This window comes from Perca fluviatilis, chromosome 6 (assembly GCF_010015445.1).
Source record: "Perca fluviatilis chromosome 6, GENO_Pfluv_1.0, whole genome shotgun sequence".
In the NCBI taxonomy this organism is placed as follows: domain Eukaryota; kingdom Metazoa; phylum Chordata; class Actinopteri; order Perciformes; family Percidae; genus Perca; species Perca fluviatilis.
In genome coordinates, this window is record NC_053117.1 from 42685889 (window position 1) to 42711060 (window position 25172).

General features: G+C 39.5%; 1 protein-coding gene across 1 annotated transcript in view; it reads right to left on the bottom strand.

The window, feature by feature from the left end:
- Nucleotides 1–25172, bottom strand: part of LOC120561114 — a 146227-nt gene that overhangs the window by 22526 nt on the left and 98529 nt on the right. The window contains exons 13-15 of the mRNA XM_039804064.1: nt 16705–16914; nt 14666–14953; nt 12725–13012 (exon numbers count right to left, since the gene is read on the bottom strand). Coding sequence (XP_039659998.1) covers nt 12725–13012; nt 14666–14953; nt 16705–16914 — 786 coding nt within the window. The remainder of the gene's footprint in view (nt 1–12724; nt 13013–14665; nt 14954–16704; nt 16915–25172) is intronic.

The following is a 25172-nucleotide window of genomic DNA, read 5'->3' on the forward strand; positions in this document are numbered from 1 at the left end:
AGTATTCAATCAGGAGAGACTTTGTTTGCAGATATGCAAAAATATTTATTGAACAACTGTAATATAAAATGTACAAAGTCTTTTGGAGATTAGACTCCATCGAATTAATAATATATATATATATTTTTTAAACATATTTTTATTGCTTTTTTGTTTTAGTACATCTAACACTTACAACATCATGAACATATGGCAGAAGTGAAAACAATAAGTAAAACAATAATACTGAAAGGACCAAAATATGCGAACAAATAAATAAAGATAGCAAAAAATAAAAAATAAAATAAATAAATAAATTTAAAAAAGAAAATAATAATAATAAAATAAAAATTAAAGAGAATAAAAATAAAAATAAATAAATCTTGATGTAGATTACAGCGTACATTCCCAAACACAATTCAGACATTTTCCATCATCTTATTCTCCCACTCCCCCATATCTCCCCTCCTTAACAGTTCCAGAAACATCTTCCAAATATTATAAAATTCAGAAGTCCTCTTTCTAACAATATAGGTCAATTTCTCAAGAGCAAAACTCGAGGTTAGGTTACTTAACCAGTGGTTAAAAGACGGGCACCCAACATTCTTCCAACATAAGGCTATACAGCGTTTGGCCTGTAGTAAGCAAAGGTCAACCATTTTTCTTTCCTTACAAGATAAAGTACAATCATCTGAATAAATGCCTAAAATACATAACTTAGAGCAAAAAGGTACAGGGGAAGTTGTGATCTGAGATATATACTTTAACACTGATCTCCAACATTTTTTAATCTCTTTACACATCCATAAGCAGTGACATAACGTACCCTGGTGAGTATTACACTTATAACATAGATCAAGTATATTAGGATCAAATTTATTTAATTGTACAAGGGAGATGTATGTCCACATTGTCCAATTAAATTGTATCATTCTCAATCGAGTGTTGATGGTTTGAGTGTGTGTCTTTAAACATATTTTACTCCATTCAGCAAGTGAAATATTTTGTTGTAAGTCACGTACCCACTCCTGTCTTTTACCATCAGAGTTTTCCTTATGGTTTTCAACCAACAAGTTATAAAACTGGGAGACCAGTCTCTTACCAAAACAGTTTTTTGTAACATGTGTTTCTAAGACAGAGAATGGGGGTTGTATCACTGAATTATTTAAATGTGCCAGAATAAAACTTCTAAGTTGTAAATACTTAAAGAAGTGTTTCTGTGGTATATCAAACTTTGCCTTTAACTCATTGAATGACATTAGAGTATAATCCTCATATACATCCTGTAATTTCACTATGCCCTTGTTCCACCATGTTTTAAAACCCATGTCGTTCTTAGCCGGGGCCAAGTGTTCATTACCCCAGATTGGGGAGAAACAGGACAACCTTGGAGAGTCATCCAGCATTTTTTGTACTCCATGCCAAACAACAATAGTGTTTTTAACAAAAGGATTAGTAGTACATTTCTTTAATGTTTTAAAAGATGCTGAGTATAGGCAGAGATGGCAAAAGTACTCACTTCCTGTACTTAAGTAGAAGTACAGATACTTGTGTTAAAAAATACTCTGGTAAAAGTAGAAGTACTGATTTAACTTCTTTACTTAAGTAAAAGTAACAAAGTACAGGCTTTGAAATGTACTTAAAGTATAAAAGTAAAAGTAGTCTTGCGAATGACAACCACTTTTTATGCAAAGCTACCTGGACCACACACGTTACTAGAGTGCAAGATGAGAAACTTCAGTGGACATAAAAACCAGGCTCTTTATATGCCATTGTCTACATTTTAAATGGATGTCTGCCAAACATCACATATATGATTATTGTGACAGAGACTGGGACTCCAGCTTAATAAGATTCTGACTGAGTAGCAAGATATGAATTCAATTGTGATTCTGTGAGAATTCACAGATCCAGTTTCTCTTTTTTAATCGTCCCCTTAACATTTAAAGGAATCTACATGTATGTGTGTGTGCTCAAATATAGAAAGAAAATAAAGGATACAATATGAATTACTAAACATAGATTAATTAAGAAGTTCCCCATACTTTTAGAGTTACACAGCACATTGGCCAGGAGTCATACTTGATGCCTCCTAGCCTATCTCAAACATCTCTCTCAGATAAGGCCAGGGATGATTGGGAATGTCTTGCTGCTTGTCTGCCTAATCTCTGGGATCTCTGTTTTCTTCATTTTCAATCATGTCACCGTCCATACTACTAGTGCTAACGTTACCGCCATCAAGCTGCAATTATTTACCGCAAATGAATGCAGAATGCGGCCGAATCTGTCGAGTCGTCTTGTAGTGGTGCGTTACATGCAACGTAGCCTACAGTATATTCCCATCCAATTAGATTGAATTCGGTATTGATCAAGTGAAAAATAATAACGGTAACTCCAGTGAAATTATTTGAAACTTGCTAGTGAGGACTAGATTAGGACCGTATTTAAAGCTGATGCTGGTTTCCAACTTCGCACCCTACCTAACTAAACCTAGCTAACAGGTGAAGAACACAAACAACTAAATCACTAGCTAACCTACTTTAACTGTGCAGGAACTATAGACCAATACAACAACAGGCTTAAATGAACTGACAACATAAGTTATACGACTTACAGTTCTCAAGGACGCACACACACCATCTCAACTGATTATCCTCCGGACAGCAGTCTCTCTTTCTTTTTTTTCTCACTTTTTTCTGTGTGGCGCCCGCTCGCGGTGTGAGGCGCGTGTCCGCGCTATTCTCCGACATTAAGATCTCTTGTACAAAACTAAAGTAACGAGCCAATTTTTAAAATGTAAGGAGTAGAAAGTACAGATATTCGTGTTAAAATGTAAGGAGTAAAAGTAAAAAGTCAGTAGAAATATCCGAAAAATCTACTTAAGTACAGTAACGAAGTATTTGTACTTCGTTACTTCCCATCTCTGAGTATAGGTAGGTATTCAATGACTAACCTTTTGAGGACAGTTTTTCAATTTCTAACCACGGCAAGAAAACATCTTTCAAAAACCAAAACATTATGGTCCTCAACTGAGCAGCCCAGTAATACCATTCTAGATTTGGCAATTGTAGCCCTCCTCTGTCATAAGGTAAATATAAGAGGGAGAGTCTGAGTCTTGGCTTCCTATTGTTCCAGATGAAATTAGAAAGAAGATTTCTGTCCTAGGAAAACAAGAAGGTGGAGGGGCCAGCGGAATCGACTGAAAAATATATAACAATTTTGGTAATATAGTCATCTTTACTATGTTTATTCTGCCCATTAAAGAGAGCGGCAGTGTTGTCCACCTAGTGATCTCTTCCAACACCTCTACTACCATGGGCTCATAATTGGCTGCGCTAAGCATACTTATTTTTGGAGTTATTCTGATGCCCAAGTATTTAAATCCCTCTGTGGCATTCATAAATGGGTGGGATACTACTGGTTTCTTCCTCTCGTTTATATTTAAGAACATAATAGACGACTTTTCTTTGTTCACTTTGAACGAAGAGATACTACCAAATTGATTTAACAACTCCAAGAGAGATGGTATTGATTCAGCAAGATGCGATAAAAACACAATAGTATCATCAGCGTACATTGCTGTGTTGTGTACAATATCACCGGTCCTAATACCATGGATTGAGGGTTGTGATCTAATCGCTATTGCTAAAGGTTCCATGGCTTTTACAAATAGTAGAGGAGAAATTGGTGACCCTCGCCTTGTGCCTCGAAATAACTTAAAAGGCTGAGAGATGAGGTTATTAGTAGATACCATTGCAGAAGAATCAACAAGTAAAATTTCGACCCATCTACGAAAGTATTCACCAAATCCAAAGTGCTTAAGTACCTCGAATAGATAGGGCCATTCGACTCGGTCGAACGCCTTTTCCGCGTCGAGTGATAATATTGCAGTATCAGGGGACTCTTCACATTCGTGGATTATATTAAGAACTCTCCTCACATTGTGGAACCCTGACGATTTTGGACAAAACCATTCTGGTCTCCATATATAATGGCTGGTAGAACACTCTCCAGTCTCATAGCTAGAACCTTAGCTATAATTTTTGAATCAGAATTTAATAGTGATATGGGTCTGTAAAAACAGCTTTCGATAGACGCTTTGCCTGGTTTTAGAATAAGAGTTATCAGAGCACTACATAATGAAGCAGAGAGGCAACCTGATTTAAAGGATTCCACATAAACATCCAATAACGGGGCTATTCATTTTGCTTTAAATAGTTTGTAAATATCTATCGGAAGCCCATCTGGACCCGAAGCTTTACCTCCTCTCATGTTTGCAATGGCGTTAGAGATGTCATTCAAATTTAATTCCCTCTCCAATTCAGTTTTTGTACCCTCAGAAATACAGGGAAAGACCAATCCCTCCAGGAAACTGTTTTGGTTTACCAGGTCTAGTGGGCTGCTATTAATTTCTGTGGGATCTGTAGATAATTCTCCTTGTTCGTTCCTAATCATATTAATGGCTCTGTCGGATTCAAGTTTCTTTATCTGCCAAGCTAGAAGTTTACCCGGCTTTTCCCCCTGATCATAAAAAGTTTGTTTCAATCTTATTAGACCATCTTCAGCCTTGAGCACAGAAAGCTCCTCGTATTTAGCCTTAAGGGTCAATAATTCCTGTTTTTTTTGTGTTGAATCATCTATGATAACTTCTCTCTCTACTTCTCTAGATGAGGAAATTAAAAAATAATCTATTCGAGAGTGGGTCTTAAACACTGCTGAGTAGCATGAGAATTCCTTTTTGTTACGGTTTAGAGTCCTCCACGAATCACAGAGGTTCAGGTCTTTCATATATTGTTGTATTTTCTTTCTTGTTTGAGAATGGGTTGTGTCCATCCCTGACGAGCGATCAAGCTTCGGGTCTAAAGCACAATTTAAGTCCCCTGCCAATATTATCTTACCAGGAAGGGTGGCCATCAACAAAAATAAATTCTCAAAAAATGATGGGTTATCATCATTGGGGCCATATACATTAACCAAATTGATATTTTCTTTCAAGAGAGTTCCTTGAACCACCAAAAATCTACCAGCTTTATCATAAAAGTGTTTACTTGGAAAGGTCCTGAATTATGAATTAACATCATAACTCCTCTCGAATGAGAAGGGAAACAGGATGCTAGCACTTTGCCTGGCCATCTCCTACATACTTTCACCAGGTCCTCTCTAAGTAAATGAGTCTCTTGGATAAACACTATTGATGACTTGTTTAAGCCTGGTAAGAACCTGTTTTAGTTTAGCCAATTTTACCATTCCTCTCACATTCCAAGAAGTAAGTTTAAAATTCTTATTCAAAGTCATCTGAACCAATACTCCAACAGATTGTGCAGCATCAGCTTTTAGTTGTTGGGAAATCTTTAGAGTATCTCTATGTGTTGTATTGGGATTACACCAGCAAAATGCAACATGACGTGAAAAATACAAAAACACAAACAAAAAACTTAAAATCTGCCATAAATTAAACCCCTTAGCTGTCAACCTGAACAGGACAGCCCCTCGTCCTAAAACCACCCTCCTCTTCCCCCTGATCTTGGGGTGCAGCTAAGTGCACAAACTCATCCAATGTAAACAAGGGAGCAGCTGGACCAAACCGAGCAGTCATTGTAACAGAACACAACAAAACTAACAAGACGATTGTGTCACCTGGCAAAAGTATATCATCTACACAAACAAGTATGCAATGTTCCTCATAAACGTTATTGCAGCTTAACTCTCATCTAGGAAAGCCAACACTATGGTGAATAACCTCTTCTCCAATAAACAAATTCTGCCCACTTAAAAAGGGCGCGTGGCAGTGTCTCTTAGTTACCCTGTGAGTCCTCTGTGTCTGTAAACCTTGGATGAATTTTTCAGCATCTGCTGGGGTTTCAAACTCAAGTGTTTGTCCATCGGACGACACTCTGTTATGGAAGTTTCCTTTGCAGCAGGGGGGGAAATTTCAGAGTTTAGTAAATTGAAACAAATAAGACAGACTGAGACTAAACACCAGTGTTGTAATGTAACGGAGTACAAATACTTCGTTACTGTACTTAAGTAGAAATTTCACGTATCTGTACTTTACTTCGCTATTTAAATTTATGTCAACTTTCACTTTTACTCCACTACATTTCCTAGATAAAATGTATACTTTTACTCCGTTATATTTCCACTAAGCATCTTCGTTACTCGTTACAAAAAAATAAAATTAGAAGAAATGTGTGCGACTGCAATAAAGGGAGGTTTGGCGAATCACTGCTCCTAGATTGCATTACGCGCACTCCGCGCGCCGGCGCGTATCTATTTCAGCGCTTGTTTGTTGCTAAAGGAGGAGGAAGACCACAACTGAAACCGCCATGGAAGCACGAAGCCCCTACTGGAGGACCTCCCGTTACCGTGACGCGACCAGGCTCGACATAAGCAATGGCCCGATGGCCCGGGGCCAGTAAAAACGTCGAGGTGTGTGCATTACTTCACGCAGCACACGTACTGACTGGAAACGTTACCGAGGATTATTTACCGCCGATGGCGCAGATGAACTAACGCTACACTCGTTACTGTAAGTAGGTAGCCTACAATAAAACCTCCATAATTAAAGAGTCAATACTTATCAATAACCCACCTACCTGTTCTACAGGCAGAAACACGTAGAAACCATATCTCAGTCTGCGCTGTCCACTCTCGTCCACCGCGCTGTGCAAACACAGCTCTACTCTGCAAATAGCGACTTTACAAACGAGCTAAAATGAAAGATGTCAGTTTGTAGTCTAACTGTTTGTCTTAATTTGCAACCAATCTTGAACTTTGGACAAACTCTTGTAAACGTAGCTGCTGTCTAAACGAGCCATCCTCTCGCTGGAGCGGTAAACCTATGGATGTATTTTAAGACCAAAACAAATACATGTGGCTACTTAATATGCACGTGAATGACGCGTTCTTCATTCTTGACGATGTTGCTGGTTGTATTATTTAGCAACAGAATTGTCTTATTTCAAATTTGGCATACAGGACTAATCGGAGATCATTTTCTAGTTAAGTAGCCTATCTAGTTATCATTATGGATTTTCCATGTTTTTAGGGGTTTGATTGCTAATGTAAAAAATATAGCATTAATTTAGTAAGAAAGTGAAAATATCAAACAAGATGATGCGTATTAGGTATAATTTTATTTTCTTTATTTGAAAGTCCGGCCCCTGGAGTGTCTGCTTAAAAAAATTCTGGCCCTTGGAAAAATGTAGTTGATGACCCGTGGTCTAGCTTTGCTGCTAATGGCACAACATCCAGTGGCAGTGGCTAGCTGGTTAGAACCATTTTCTAAAGCATAGGTGCGGCGTATATTTTCCTGCTTTTTTGTCCTTTTCCAATCACACCTATGATATTTCTTTCAGGGCCAGTAAAAATGTAGAAGGGGCCAGCAAAACTCTGATCTACTGGCTGTTTGTTATTTGAACTTAAGAGAATTGTGCCTGAAAAGTCCTAGAAAAGAATGTGATTTTGATTTGATGAGTGAGATTAAGAAGATATGGGAACCCTGAATATGCTTTATGCTTTACTATAAGAAAGCCACAATAAAAGTTCTAACCGCTTGCTTTTAAAAAAAAAAAAAACTTTTACTTTTACTTTTACTTTTACTTCAAATATACAAGTACATTAAATATCAGAAAATTACTTTTGATACTTAAGTACAGTATATATCAGATACTTTAAGACTTTTACTTAAGTAATATTCTAAAAGGTAACTTTCACTTCTACCAAAGTCTTTTTCTAGTATGATACTTGTACTTTTACTCAAGTATTGCTTTCTAGTACTTTATACAACACTGCTAAACACCAAGTTGGGTTTTTGTATTTTATTAAAAAAGATATATTTGCAAATATAGGAGCAACATGATTTCACAAAAGGCCGCAGCCCAGTGTGGAGTCAGTTTCTCAAATGAGTGAACAAGAACACCAGGCTTTTATGCATCTTCAGAGTGACAACACACACACACTTGGATTATTATGACGCTACAGTTCTTACAGGCAATCTGATACACATGAAGACAATCTGAGAAATACAAGAGACATCTTGGAGCCATCTCACCTCCTCCTCCCTGTACGACTTTCACCCCCCCAGTTACATCTTAACTGGCATGGGAAAACATGAGAGTTTTAGGGTGACCTTGTCCCTTTATCTGTTCAGACAAACAGCTCACATAATGTTCCAGACTGGACACCTCAGCAATTTAAGCAGAAACTGAGATAAACTGTCTTTCAATAATGTGAGAGAATTAAAGTAGAAATAAAACATAAAAATACAAGGAATTATGCTTAAATGTAATTTTTGCCATTACAACTCGTAGTTTAGCTGGGTAAATTAATCCATAACGTATGTTCATCGATCTCAGCTGTTGTTTTACCCGGTCAAAACCCCTCCTTCGACGGTGGAGATCCATCGAAAGATCCGGGAAAAACATGATCTCTTGACCACCGCAGATAACTTTACCTTTGGCTCTGGCTGCTCGCATCACTCGGACTTTATCCTGGAAGTTTAAAAACTTCACTATAAGGACTCTAGGTGTAGGTGATAGATTAGGATGCGTCCGACCGGGCAACCTGTGCGCTCTTTCGATGAGGGGTTGTCTCGGGAATGTTGCTGGTCCCAGCGCTTCGTGGAGCCACTTCTCCAGGAAAGCCACCGCATCATTTCCTTCCATCTTCTCCGGCACGTTAATTAGTCGTAGGTTGGATCGACGGGAACGGTTTTCGAGCTCGTCGAGTTTGTTCGTGAGGAGAGTCACTTGTTTAACTAGCTACTCAGCCTTTCTCCGAGTTAACGGTGTCCTCTACACTGCTAATGCGCACTTCCCCATTAATAATATTTTTAAAGGGGGTAGGTAACAGGAACATAACCCCCCGATGGAGTCCAGACACTGGTGGCGGAGGAGAATGAGACCAGAGACCGGACAGAAGAAGCAACGGATCGGTCAGCCGGAAGAACACGATGACCGGAGGCGGCAGGGGAGGAGGAGGGTCGAGTGCTTTGCCTGAAATGACAGCTGACAGCACAGGGAGAGAACAGATTTAAAGCAGAGTTGTAAAGCTGTGATTGGCCCTTGAATTTCGTGGCCAGGTCTGATTGGTTTAACTGAAAGCGTCACTTCTTAACAGCTGATTTGATTTAAGAATTAAGTTATTTGGTTAATGATGTCTTCCTGAAAGAATTTGCGCGGAGCTTCATATGAATGTGAATACTTTTGACACCTCTGGCTACGGTAGCCTTCGTGCTTCAAAAAGCAAAGGTGTACAAAAGGTCTGACATAAAAGAAAGTGGTGTTGCATAGACAGTATATAGAGGTTGGTGCATAGACAGTGTATAGCAAGGGTTGCTGGAGTGCAGTGTTCTCTTAATACATCCATGAGCGCGTGTCTGAGAGTGGCGCGGACGCACGCTTCACACCACGCGCAGGCACGCGCACCAACCGACGGAGAGAAAAAAAAAAAAAGGAGACTGCAGCAGTCCGGAGGATAATTACCTAGTTGGGATTTGGTGTGTCCAAGCAGCTCCAATGTTCACTCTTTTTTCTGATGATGCCAATTTCTCGCTCTTTTCAATCTCCGTTTTCTTATTCTGGGCGAAGAAGAAGAAGAAGACTCCTGTTCCTGAAATTTGGATTTTGAATACGTGTTTCCTTCTTCAAACTTGCCAACGGGGCCGGGAAGCGACGATACCCATCAGCAGCAGCTGTGAGTCGAAAATGCAAAGTATGTCCCTTACGGGCTAACGTATTTCAAGATGGCGCATGGCTGTGGTGAGTCTACCCCAGTTCATGCAAGCGCAAATGTAATATTTCAATCAATTAAGAATACTTGAAATTGATGGTGGTGGTCAATATTCATAAAGAAGTTTGTGAAGGGCAATACAGATTTTGATAATGAACAACTACAAACTTTACACACTGGGGCTTTAAATTGAATTGAAATAAACCGGAAACCATTTTGATAGATACTGGATTGTTCCCATGGTCACATTTGACTTAAACCATCATCACACATGGGCACACAACACCAGCAAAATGTACAATAATACAAAAATACCTACCCTGAGGCATTAATCAGTTTGTACTGCAGTACAGCCTCTAAGCTCTGCTTATCTTAGGCTCCAGTTTAAAACTCCAACCGATACAGAAACAAAGGAGTTCTTAAAGCGATGAGCTGTGTATCGTCTGCCTGATGGTAACAGTTCACACAGAGTACAGAACATGGGATGGATCACAGAGGATTATCTTTACATGTTTAAGTACGCACTGGCCAAAGAGACACTCAAGATTAAGATGACCTTTCATTAAATAACTTGTAACTTTTATTTTGATGATACAATTGAATCAATCATTTTCATTTATCAAACACAAATGTAAAACATTTGGCCAAAATCTCATCAGAAAACAAAAGATAGTATATAAAAAGGGCCAAAAGAAGGCACTTTTACCTTTTAATAGGACTTCTTATACCGTAAAAAAAGGTTTAATCTGACTTCTTACAAAGATGTGCAGGAGGCTTCATATAGAAGTATCAAATACTACTCGAGGTACATAGATTTAAAATCCTTTTTAACCTTTAAACTAAAAGTGATTCTGAGATACTTTGTGAATTAACATTTGGCAAAACCAACAACCAACAAGTTCACGTCATCACTTTAACAGCCACTACTGTCCACTGTGAAAATACTGTTAATAACAGAAGTAATAGTCATACGAAGGGAAACTTGACATTAAGATATTTACATCTCATCTTCATTCAAAATATTTAAAAGGTCCCATGGCATGAAAATGTCACTTTATGAGGTTTTTTAACATTAATATGAGTTCCCCCCCCAGCCTGCCTATGGTCCCCCAGTGGCTAGAAATGGTGATAGGTGTAAACCGAGCCCTGGGTATCCTGCTCTGCCTTTGAGAAAATGAAAGCTCAGATGGGCCAATCAGGAATCTTCTCCTTATGAGGTCATAAGGAGCAAGGTTACCTCCCCTTTCTCTGCTTTGCCCACCCTGAGAATTTGGCCCACCCATGAGAGAGAGAGACATCATGGCTTTCAAACGAGCAAACTGGCAGTTGGTCAAGGCCACACCCCCTCCACCTTGCCCCCCTTCTCTCCTCCTCAATTGCTACGGACACAGAAATGGCACATCCTAAGGAAAGCTCATTGTGGGACTGGCTCTAGTGGCTGGAATTCTGCACCAAGGCTGAATTTTGGGAAAGAGACTTCAGATACACTATTAGGGGACCACTAAGGTCTATATAAAACAGACTTCAGATACAGCATTAGGGGACCACTAAGGTCTATATAAAAGAGACTTCAGATACAGTATTAGGAGACCACTAAGGTCTATATAAAAGAGACTTCAGCTACAGTATTAGTGGACCACTAAGGTCTATATAAAAGAGACTTCAGATACAGTATTAGGGGACCACTAAGGCCTATATAAAAGAGACTTAAGATGCAGTATTACAGCATCCAAAAAGCAGCATGCCATGGGACCTTTAACATTCAGTATCAGAGATGTAACTACTGTAAAAGTATTTCATTCAGTTCAACAGGTCTCTACGAGAGTTTCAGCTGGATGGTTTCTCCTGTCTATTTTGATCCTCAGATCACTTTTCCCACAATTGCTGCAAAAATGTTGCTCCTCACTTCTGAGGGGTCTTGTCAGTTTTGACCATGAACCACTAGAACTTTGTCAAAATTCAAAGGATCAATATTAGATTATAGTCTACCCTCTGTGGGTTCTCATATGCTTCGTTAAACCTGAACCATCATAGAATCTTTTCTTGCAGATCTTGCAAATGTATGGCTTCTCACCTGTGTGAGTTCTCATATGCTTTAATAAGTCTGAAGAGACACAGAATCTTTTCTTGCAGGTATTGCACACGTACGGTTTCTCAACTGTGTGGATTCTTCTCATGTGGACCAACAAGTTACAATTTTGCCCAAACCCTTTTCCACATGTTTTGCAAACATATGGCTTCTCGCCTGTGTGGGTTCTCATATGCTTTAATAAGTCTGAAGAGACACAGAATCTTTTCTTGCAGGTCTTGCACACGTACGGCTTCTCACCTGTGTGGATTCTTCTCATGTGGACCAACAAGTTAACATTAAGCCCAAACTCTTTTCCACATGTTTTGCAAACATACGGCTTCTCACCTGTGTGAGTTCTCATGTGCTTTAATAAGTCTGAAGAGACACAGAATCTTTTCTTGCAGGTCTTGCACATGTACGGCTTCTCACCTGTGTGGATTCTTCTCATGTGGACCAACAAGTTACAATTTTGCCCAAACCCTTTTCCACATGTTTTGCAAACATATGGCTTCTCGCCTGTGTGGGTTCTCATATGCTTTAATAAGTCTGAAGAGACACAGAATCTTTTCTTGCAGGTCTTGCACACGTACGGCTTCTCACCTGTGTGGGCTCTTCTCATGTGGACCAACAAGTTAACATTTTGCCCAAACTCTTTTCCACATGTTTTGCAAACATACGGCTTCTCACCTGTGTGAGTTCTCATGTGCTTTAATAAGTCTGAAGAGACACAGAATCTTTTCTTGCAGGTCTTGCAAACGTATGGTTTCTCACGTGTGTGGGCTCTTCTCACATGGATCAACAAGTTACGACTACATCCAAACCCTTTTCCACATGTTTTGCAAGAATAAGGCTTCTCACCTGTGTGGATTCTCAAGTGTTTCTTTAAACCTGAGTTACACTTAAAGTCTTTCCCACATGTGTCACATATGAAAGACTTTTTACCTGTTTGAGTTTTAGGGTGAATCTCTGACACGTTAGTGTTGTCTACGTTGTTACTGTGACTTCTTCTCTTGCGTCGTCTCTTCTTTGGTTCTGTCTCTGCATTTCTAGTTGATCCTGAGTCTCCATGCTTGCCTCCTTTCTGATCTTGGCTCTCAGCTTCATGAGAGTTGGGAGAGAGGAGCTGGTGGTCACTGTTTGCTTCTGATACCACAGAGGTTAGAACTGGCATGTTGAGCTGCTGGTCAGAGAGAACCTCCTCCTCCTTGCAGACATGTTGCTGTGGGAGCTCTGGAGGGACAGACAACAAAAGAAATAGGCAGAGGTGGTTAGTAATTTAGTTACATTTACTCTGTTACATTTACTTGAGTAAGGTTTTGAAAAAAGTATACTTCTAGGAATAGTTTTAAATCACTATACTTTTTACTTTTACTTTGTGAAGAAGAAACTGTACTCTTACTCCGCTACATTAGGCTACAATGAGCTCGTTACTTTTCTTTTTACCTCTTTGGTATTCTACGCATCATTGTTTTTAGCCCCCCCCGCGTACGACTCATTTTAATGTTTTATTTTGAAAGAGAGAGAGACTTCCGCAAAAGGCTCTACCACGTGACTGTGTTTCACTAATCAAACGTAGTTGTGCAGTCTCGTCACATGACCATACTCATATTGATCTCAGTGGCGGGACTGGTTAGCTTTACAGTTGTAGCAAAAAAAAAAAGTCAGAATCAACCGTTGGTAATGCAGACACAGACGAGGAGGAACAGCCCTGGCCTCATATTGAAAGCATGTTTACCTTAGTAAAAGTGTGAAACAGCAGCTACATTACCATGTTCTAGTTCTGTCTGCAGAGCCTGGTAAAAAAGTATAAAGGTTTGGAAATTTGTGTTACTTGTGCTTATTTATTTTTAATTATTTTATTGATTTTATTTTTTAAGTACTTGAATTTACCTGGATTATTTTTAATTTAAGGTATTTTGTAATTAATTAATTCATTTTAATGTATTTAATTGATTGGATGAACTATAATTTGCCTAAAGATGATTATTTTGTACTTTTGTCTGTCTGATTGAATGCTTTATAAAATAAATCAGACGTTACTCTACTCAACAGTTACTCAGTACTTGAGTAGTTTTTTCACCAAGCACTTTTTTACTCTTACTCAAGTAATTATTTGGAGGACTACTTTTTACTTTTACTTGAGTCATATTATACATTATCATAATTACTTTATGGTCTCAATCGCTAGTTTGGTCCCATTTATTTTATGTAAAATAAAAGATTAAGCAGGGGATGTTTCAGGACCTGTCAAACAGGATAGAGGCTTTAATTATTGTAAAATCAAAAATTTAAATCTGATGTGTTAAACAGATTTGTCCCACACAGTACAGGGATAAAACTGAATAGTCCAGGTGATATGTTCACTTTTTCATAAAAGCATTGAATTGGTACACTTGTACAGTTTGGGAACATTTTCAGAAATGGAGCCATCGCAAAAATGCTTTGTGGCGGCCATTTATCTTTCCGATGTAACCAGATTGTATATTATGCATAATATCTCATGAACCAAACATGAAAACACACAATAGGTGCTGTCTACGCCAGTGTTTTGATGGTCAACGATTAGTGTGGACCAACAAGACACTACTTTGTCTGAAAAGTTCTCCACGTTTTGCAAGAATATGGCTTCTCACTTGTATGGATTGTCATATGGCTTTTTAATACTAAAACGTCAAATAGTGTTTTCTCACAGATCTTGCAAATGTACGTCTTATGACCTGTGTGCGCTTTCATGTGGACCAACAAGCCATTTTTTTTTCTGGAACCTTTTTCACGTTTTGCAAGAATAAGGCTTCTCACCTGTGTGGACTCTGAGGTGTCTCTGCAATGCTAATTTATACTTTAAGTCTTTCCCACATTTGTCACATATGAAAGAGGTTTTACCTGTTGGAGTATTAGGGTGAATCTCTGACACGTTAGTGTTGTGTACGTTGTTGCTGTGACTTCTGCTCTTGCGTCTTCTCTTCTTTGGTTCTGGCTCTGCATTTCTAGTTGGTCCTGAGTCTCCATGCTTGCCTCCTTTCTGATCTTGGCTCTCAGCTTCATGAGAGTTGTGAGAGAGGAGCTGGTGGTCACTGTTTGCTTCTGATACCACAGAGGTTATAACTGGCATGTTGAGCTGCTGGTCAGAGAGAACCTCCTCCTCCTTACAGACATGTTGCTGTGGGAGCTCTGGAGGGACAGACAACAAAAGAAATGGGATAGTACTCTTATTGTAGACAAGAACCGAACACTTGCTCTCTTCTTCCTGTGACCATAGACTGTAAAAAATAATGAACGGAGCTTCCGGGTCAGAAAAGTGGAGCAAATGCTGAAGCGCATTAATGCTGCATTCTCTCTAATTTTCAGCCGGCTCCAAAAAGAGTTTTATAGAAGTCCATGTGAAAATGACCCTACTTCTCACTTAATTTATTACTCTGTAAACATTATCATAATGACTTTAAGGTCTCAATCGCTAGTTTAGTCCCATTTATTTTATGTAAAATAAAAGATTAAGCAGGGGATGTTACAGGACCTGTCAAACAGGATAGAGGCTTTAATTATTGTAAAATCAAATATTTAAATCTGATGTGTTAAACAGATTTGGCCCACACAGTACAGGGATAAACTGAATAGTCCAGGTGATATGTTCACTTTTTCATAAAAGCATCAAAATGGTAGACTTGTACAGTTTGGGGCCCTGAACATTATCAGAAATGTAGTCATCGCAAAAATGCTTTGTGGCGGCCATTTATCTTTCTACTGTAACCAGATTATGTATTTTGCATCATATCTCCTGAACCAAAAATGAAAACACAAAATTGGTGGTGTCTTCCCCGATGTTTTTATGGTCAACGATTAGTTGGCCCTAAGACCTATAACTGAACAGATATGTATTTATTAAATATAAGGACCAGTTGTTGATGTGTTATAACTTGGAGCCCTCCAGTTTGGGAACCACTGTCATCAGGGTTAATGAACAAAAGGATTACCTATTTAAAATTCTTAGCCACTAGTTCACAACCTTTTTAGTCTGAGGTCCTCCCACAGTCCTGTCAGATGAGCTCACGTACCCCTTCATCAATTCCCAAAGTATGCAAAGAAGTGACTCTTGTTATGATTTGATATTATAAATTAAATGTAATTGAATACCTCAGTAAACACAAAGAGTTTATGGGCTAAATGGCTAGTTCTAGATTGTCTTTAATACAGCAGCATGATGTCAATTTAGTAAATTATGGTCCCATTTACCTAAGAATAGACTATAAAGCAGGGGATGCTTTAGGACCTGAAAATCAGGACAGAGGCTTATATTATATCATGTAAAGTTAAAAATGTATGTCGGATTTGTTTAAACAGACTTTTCCAACACAGTACAGGGATAAAGTGAATAGTCCAGGTGATATGTTCACTATTTCATAAAAGCATTGAATTGGTACACCTGTACAATTTGGGGCCCTGAACATTTTCAGAAATGAAGCCATGGCAAAAACACCTCATGGTGGCCATTTAACTTTCCGCTGTAACCAGATTGTATATTATGCATCATATCTCCTGAATCAAACATGAAAAACAAACCAGGTACTTTCGCACCAGTGATAGTATTTGGATGGTCAACGATTAGAGTGGACCAACAAGACACTACTTTGTCTGAAAAGTTTTCCACGTTTTGCAAGAATATGGCTTCTCACTCGTATGGATTGTCATATGCCTTTTTAATACTGAAACGTCAAATCATGTTTTCTCACAGATCTTGCAAATGTACGGCTTATGACCTGTGTGGGATTTCATGTGGACCAACAAGCCATTTTTTGTCTGGAACATTTTTCACATGTTTTGAAAGAATAAGGCTTCTCACCTGTGTGGATTATCAGGTGTTTCTTTAAACCTGAATTATACTTTAAGTCTTTCCCACATTTGTCACATATGAAAGACTTTTTTACCTGTTTGAGTATTAGGGTGAATCTCTGACACGTTAGTGTTGTCTACGTTGTTACTGTGACTTCTGCTCTTGCGTCGTCTCTTCTTTGGTTCTGGCTCCGCATTTCTAGTTGTTGCTGAGTCTCCGTGCTTGCCTCCTTTCTGATCTTGGCTCTCAGCTTCATGAGAGTTGAGAACCTCCTCCTCCTTACAGACATGTTGCTGTGGGAGCTCTGGAGGGACAGACAACAAAAGAAATAGGATACTATTGTTATTGTAGAAAAGAACAGAACACTCGCTCTCTTTTTTCTGAGACCATAGACTGTAAAAATTATGGATGGAGCTTCCGGGTCAGAAAAGTGGAGCCAATGCTGAAGCTCATTAAAGCTGCATTCTCTCTTATTTTCAGCAGGCTCCAAAAAGAAGTCTGTTTTATAGAAGTCTATGAGAAAATTACCCTACTTAACATTTAATGTATTACTCCGTAAACATTATCATAATGACTCTATGGTCTCAATCGCTAGTTTGGTCCCATTTATTTTATGTAAAATAAAAGATTAAGCAGGGGATGTTTCAGGACCCTAATACTGTATCTGAAGTCTCTTTTATATAGGCCTTAGTGGTCCCCTAATACTGTACAGGCATGAAAATGGGTCAGGGGTGAAAACCCCATACAATCAGTAAGAATCCAACTACTAACATGGCCAAGACCAAAGAGCTGTCCAAAGACACTAGATACAAAATTGTACACATCCACAAGGCTGGAAAGGGCTAAGGGGAAATTGCCAAGCAGCTTGGTGAAAAAAGGTCCACTGTTGGAGCAATCATTAGAAAATGGAAGAAGCTAAACATGACTGTCAATCTCCCTCGGACTGGGGCTCCATGCAAGATCTCACCTCGTGGGGTCTCAATGATCCTAAGAAAGGTGAGAAATCAGCCCAGGACTACACGGGAGGAGCTGGTCAATGACCTGAAAAGAGCTGGGACCACCGTTTCCAAGGTTACTGTTGGTAATACACTAAGACGTCATGGTTTGAAATCATGCATGGCACGGAAGGTTCCCCTGATTAAACCAGCACATGTCAAGGCCCGTCTTAAAGGTCCCATGACATGGTGCTCTTTGGATGCTTTTATATAGACCTTAGTGGTCCCCTAATACTGTATCTGAAGTCTCTTTCCCGAAATTCAGCTTTGGTGCAGAACTACAGCCACTAGAGCCAGTCCTACAATGAGCTTTCCTTAGTATGTGCCATTTCTGTGTCTGAAGCTATTGAGGAGGAGAGTGGGAGTGGCAAGGTGGATGGTGGGGGTGTGGCCTTGACCAACTGCCACTTTTCTCGTTTGAAAGCCATGATGTCTCTCTCTCATGGGTTGGCCAAATTCTCTGGGTGGGCAAAGCAGAGAAAGGGGAGGTAACCTTGCTTGTTACCTCAGAACAAGCAGATTCCAAAACGGCTCATCTGAGCTTTCATTTTCTCAAAGGCAGAGCAGGATACCCAGGGCTCGGTTTACACCTATCACCATTTCTAGCCACTGGGGGACCATAGACAGGCTGGGGGAACTCATATTAATGTTAAAAAACCTCAAAGTGAAATTTTCATGCCATGGGACCTTTAAGTTTGCCAATGACCATTTGGATGATCCAGAGGAGTCATGGGAGAAAGTCATGTGGTCAGATGAGACCAAAATAGAACTTTTTGGTCATAATTCCACTAACCGTGTTTGGAGGAAGAATGATGAGTACCATCCCAAGAACACCATCCCTACTGTGAAGCATGGGGGTGGTAGCATCATGCTTTGGGGGTGTTTTTCTGCACATGGGACAGGGCGACTGCACTGTATTAAGGAGAGGATGACCGGGGCCATGTATTGCTAGATTTTGGGGAACAACCTCCTTCCCTCAGTTAGAGCATTGAAGATGGGTCAAGGCTGGGTCTTCCAACATGACAATGACCCGAAGCACACAGCCAGGATAACCAAGGAGTGGCTCTGTAAGAAGCATATCAAGGTTCTGGCGTGGCCTAGCCAGTCTCCAGACCTAAACCCAATAGAGAATGTTTGGAGGGAGACAAACTCTGTGTTTCTTAGCGACAGCCCAGAAATCTGACTGATCTAGAGAAGATCTGTGTGGAGGAGTGGGCCAAAATCCCTCCTGCAGTGTGTGCAAACCTGGTGAAAAACAAACAAAGGCTACTTTACCAAATATTAACATTGATTTTCTCAGGTGTTCAAATACTTATTTGCAGCTGTATCATACAAATAAATAGTTAAAAAATCATACATTGTGATTTCTGGATTTGTTTTTTTAGATTATGTCTCTCACAGTGGACATGCACCTACGATGACAATTTCAGACCCCTCCATGATTTCCAAGTGGGAGAACTTGCAAAATAGCAGGGTGTTCAAATACTTATTTTCCTCATTGTATATGTTAAATAAAGAGTCAATGCGGATTTACATATTGCAATAATATCATAATCCTAAAATGAATCATTGTGAAAACTAAACTTTACTACTTTGGCCAGGTCATCATCAAAAAAGAGAATTCGTACATTCATGATTTTCTCCATGTTGATATTAGCTGCTTTATTTACATTTATTAAAAACGTGGCATTGTTTATCTTTTTATATAGCTAGATGTCTAGGACATGTCTGGGACAAGGCCAATGTTTAAATACCTGCCATGCTGATTCCAAACAGACAGCTTTGTCAAGGGAGTTTGGGCTTCAGGTAGCTTTTACACAGGGGCCATCGTTAAAGGTGCTCTAAGTGATGTGACATGTTTTTTAGGCTACAACATTTTTTGTGTTCAGGGGACAGGCAGCTAGCGGAAAAATGTTGTAGCCTAAAATACGCGTCACATCACTTAGAGCACCTTTAATGACAAATCATGTTCTGCTATGAACGTGCACACACGTATTGTCTGTATCACGGTCGGTCAGTAAAGGAACAGTCGCAGTCTTAACGGTAGCGGTCGTTGCCGGTAACGTACTCGTATGACAGAGAGCACGGACCGAAGCTTTGTGACTAGCATCTAATGACTAGCAAGCACTGTCTTACCGCTGCTGCCGTCCAAAACATGCGCTGCAGAAGCTCCCGACTCCCTCAGTTTGAGGCTCCACCTTTATCCTCTCGTCCTCTATTCATGCCCAGCGCCATTTATTTTAACTCCTTTCTCAACTAGAGCTGCCTGAATGCTCCAAGTTTGATAAACTTTGCCTCCATTTTTTTTTTAGCTGCGTTACCATGGAGACCACACCGGCACAGCACTCTGTCATTTCGGCAAAGACCCGCCCGACTTTGCATCCGATTGGCTATTGTTTCATTGGTCGGTGGAACTCGTTTCATTGGTTGGTGGAAGTTCGATTATTGGTTAAATAGACAGTAGCTATGTTTCCATCGACCCATTTTTATCCGAATTAAGTGATATCGAATGAAAAATGCCTTAAGTCAAATCTCATTGAATTTCATGAATGGAACGGATTTTCTCTTGATCGATATACGGCTTATGCGATAAACGCTGATGGAAACGTTATTTGCCGAATAATTAATGAATTGCGATTAAGTTTTAGATCATTTTATGGTTGCAACCCGCAATAAAACAAAGAAGAAGTTTCAGTTCATTTCCGCCCAGTATTTCTGCTCTGTTTGCACACATGACAGCTGTCAACAAAAACAGATGTAAATGGACAAACGAGGAGACGAGATACTTTTTTAAATTTAATTTACCAGAAAAATATGACAGCTATTTTAGATAGCAAAAGTCTAAGAAACGCCATCATTTATCAGGAGCTTGCGAAGGAAATGACCAACAAAGGTTACGACAGGGACATTCTAAAACGCATAACGTGAAAAAGCTTAACGTGGTTTAATGTATCTAAACAACGATCAATCATCACCAGATGTATCATGGTCATATCTTGTCATGAACACTTAAGCCTGTGCGACGAGGAAAAAGCTTAACGTGGTTTAATGTACCTAAACAATGATCAATCATCACCAAATTTCTCTCTCATATTACCCATCATAACCACGGAAAACTGTCAAATAATCTAACCCAATGTCCAATTATTATGGACGTTATCTGACATAAAGCGTTTCTGCTACAGGGCAGCGGAGCGGCTGGGGGTTGACTCTCATTCTCATTGGCTTTATTAGTCCTAATGTGAAAAAGATTAACATGGTTTAATGTACCTAAACAACGATCAATCATCATCAAAAAAACTCTTCTATATTGCTCATCATAACCACTTAAAACGGTCAAATCTAACCCAATGTCCAAATATTATGGATGTTATCTGACACATTAACGTGAGATAACTTTTAATCGTTGGATTTCGATTTAGTTTTTTTGACAGGCTTAAGTGTTCATGACAAGATATGACCACGATACATCTGGTGATGATTGATCGTTGTTTAGATACATTAAACCACGTTAAGCTTTTTCACGTTAAGCGTTTTAGAATGTCCCTTACAACAAGCCGTGGGACGTCCTGCGGAGTAAATGGAAGGCGCTCAAACAGAGATACACGCTCAGAAAAGAGAGTTGTCTCTCAGCGGTGCCGGAGGGAAAATAAAAGGCAAGTTCCACCTTTTTGAAGAGCTGGATCAGATCCTCGGTCAAAGGCCCATCGGAGCTTATAGCTTTGCCTTCTAATATTAACAACTGTCTAGCAAAACTTTGCTCGCAAAGGTTCGCTTGTGCGATTCAGTGCAAAAATGAATGGAAACACCATAAAATGTCTCAAATCAATTCGATATACCAATTTAAATCGCAAAACAGGATGTGACGTCATTACGCACAGGTTTTTATTCACTTTAAAGCTGTTGGATGGAAACGCACTTTCACCAGCTTTATTCGCATGAGTTTTTTTACCGAACTTCAGATAATTCGATTGACAAGTGGATGGAAACTTAGCTAGTATGGTTAAATCCAGCGCATCAAAACAAATCCCATGTGGACTTTTTAATTAATTTATTTTTCTGCTGTTTTTTAATGTCGCCAATTGTTGTTTAGTAGGCCTACCTTCTTTTTTTAAACTTTCTTAAAAAGTATCAGTTCAGACACCGTTTTAAAAATACCGCTTTAGCACCGGTATTGGAAAAAACCCAAATGATACCCAACCCTAAACAGGACAGAGGCTTTTATTGTCAGTGAGGCTGAATGTTTTAACTATTAATCCATTACTTTCAGCTAACCATATAAGTTGCTTATGCAGTACTTTCAGGTTACTATTATAACCCTTTCTCCACTTCTTTTAGCTACTCATTACAAACTCTTTGATACTACTTATTACCAGCTATTTATTTCTACCATTTATTCATTATTTTTAGCTAAACTTCTGTGCTTGCTTGCTTTCTAGTCTTCATTCACTCCTACATAACTGCACCCTCTATTGTTTAGGCCTACATGTTACAGCTGGAATAGACCCGGGTTAGATTCCCAACTGTGATCAACCAATATGTTCCTCAGCAAGCCACTTAACCCCTAGTTGCTCCAGAGCCGTGCAACCTGTGATATATAGCAATTGTAAGTCCCTTTGGATAAAAGCGACAGCTAAAGGACATGTAATGTGGTAATTAATAGTCTATCAAATCATAATTTACATTTTTTTTATCAAATGGGTTAACCTTCTCTATGATCTTTCCACAACCCCCCTGGCAACAGCATAACTAACCCTTGGGATTCAGTGTTCTACACAACAAAGGCTTGTAGCCAGGAGGGCTTTATATTATCACTTTTGTCAACATCATTAAATCAGCTCATTGTGAGACAGAACAACCTTTCAAACACAAGGTAGGAGCTGTAATCACTTTTTGAGTGAAAAGTGCATTTTATGGGTTGTATTGCTCATTTAAAACGGTATATTATCAACAGTTAAAAGGTTGTGGGTGGGCTATAATCTATCAAATATAAGCTTCCCTCATTAAACCAAGTCATTTCCAAGGTAGGAGGATGGTTTTAATCAGGGCACAGGGCGCTCCTGCTGACAGTAATCCCTTGTTGGCACAACAGGGACTCCGTAGACATCTGTGGTTCTAACCGTGATTAAAATAATAGCGTGTAAACCAAGGGGGTAAGCAAGTGTCTGGCAAGCATAGCTTCTCTGGCACCTTTTTGATGCTAACAAGCCGTCACCCCGTTAGCATCCCACTGACTCCCATTGACTCACATTCATTCTGACGTCACTTTGACAGCGAATAACTTTACATCTGAAGAGTTTAAAGACTCTATTTGTCCGTTGTTTATTTCTAAAGAAACACACAACGTATAAAAGGCTCCATTACCTTGTAGCTCACGTTATGGCTCCGTAGCAGACGCTTTTATAACAATAGGCTAACGATTGGGTCATAACCACGAGACTTACTGTCACACAGTAGAGGAATTACCGTATAGTACAGGAGAAGCTCACAGGCAGTTTGGACTTACATGATCTGTTTAAGTTTAATGACTAATGATAACTAGCATGTTAGTGATCAGTAATTACTAATGTTAACTAGCATGTTAGTGATCAGTAATTAGTCTGTGTCTATGTTATCTCCTTACATATACCTACGCTCTCCGTCTCTGTAAGATTGGGAATGATTGAGATTTCTCTCGGCACAGCTACCAGAAGACTTCACACTTTCAGACAGGTTGCTCACGTCACATCTACGTCTTCAAGCTCAGTTGGAGGCTGCTCAGTAACGCTCAGCCAGCACCGGGAAAGAGACTTCTGACATCCTTCACTGGTCTCAGACCAGAGACACGGGGTCTGCTGGTCCAGTTTATATATACTGTCTATGATTTGAACTCACCTATCCTGTGTAACATATAGAACCAGGATTCAAATAGTAGCGGTTAAACTCACCTATCCTGTGTAACATATAGAACCAGGATTCAAATAGTAGCGGTTAAACTCACCTATCCTGTGTAACCTGATTTCTGGTCTCCAAACGCCATCCAACAGTCTGCGCTGCCGAGCGATCTCTTCCTCGTACTCGACGATAGTTTTTTCAACAACTCGGAATATTTCTTCAGCAGCAGCAGTTAGTCGCTCGGTGACAAACTCTCTCAAACACTCAACTGAAGACATTGCTGCTTAGTTCCAGCTGAAAGAACCATCTGCTCTACGACTACAATACCGTCTTCCAGCTCATTCAACAGCAGCATGCAGCTAACGCTACGGCCAGCAGCCTTGTTTACTTCCGCTGGCTGTCACACTCATTAAGGTCCGACGGGAAACGGGAGGGAGCTTTTCTTTCTGCTTTTAGCTGAGGGCATTTTATTTAAACTTGTTTGTTTAACATCTGCTCATTTCGGCAGTAGACCATACTGTTCGAACTATATTCGATTTGTCGAGTTGTGAACGTTTTTCACTAACGTGTTCAAATTGAAAACGGAATTTGGTAAATCAGCTTTTCCTCAAAAAGAGAGCGGGCTATTTCTGCTTAAATTAACGTGAGAGAGTCAGGCCTTTTATCACATAAACACCTATGAGGAACATATGTGTACAAATACTTAAAGTTATCATGTTATTGTAGTAGTCTTTGTATCTAAACTGTGTTTTCCTCTTCTCTCCTTCAGCAGTTCCCTGAACGGCCGTTACAGAGCGGTCAGACAGCGACACTCAGTGGCAGCTTGGTGGAACTGCAGCTGCTACTTCTTAATAAAACCAGCAGTCAGGGGGAGGGTTTCTCTTCCTGCTTCCAACAACAGTTTAACACCAAATAATGGCATCACATGACGTGTCACTCTATAGAAAAAATGAATAAGCAGAGGTGTAAGAAGTTTTCCAATTATTTCTTATAGTAATTTCAGAGTACCCCTGAAATCTGTCTAGTATACAGTTTTTAGACTACGTATTGTGGTATCTGAGGGCCTATAATGTTAAAGTCTGTATAAAGCTCAAATGTGCTGAGACATCATGAGCACTGTGTTAGTGACGTAAGTTTAATGATTTTCCTCTCAGTGGAGTAATGTGTTGAAGAGGATGTTCTATGTGATTCTGTGATTGGTGGCCGAGTGGGATCACTTAATTTATGTGTAGTGTTGGAGCCCCTCAGATGGACTCTGACCTTTACTTGCCAACTCACATCTGTTTACTTTATCTAACATGTTACCTAAACGTACCTGTTCTTGCTGAAGCAAGACAGAGTGCATTATTGGCTGTGTACTCTCCAAGCTCTGCAGGGCTTGTATTGATGCTGAAAACTTGATGTAATAAAACCTTTATGGTCAAGTACAGTGTCAAGCTGATTTCCTCTCCACACATCATCACACCATCGCAACTAAAGATACCACAGTATTCATTTCATAATGTATACTAAGCAACTTTTTCCAAATTGTCACAATTGTTTAATTACATTTTTAACACAGCTGGATGTTGTTCTGCTGAGTTCTCAAAGTGTGAATGAGGTAGGGTTTGAACACTTAGAACAGTTGTCATTTTATTCTCTAAAAATAATTGGAACTAAACAGAAACTGTTTTGATATACTTTATTGTCCCCA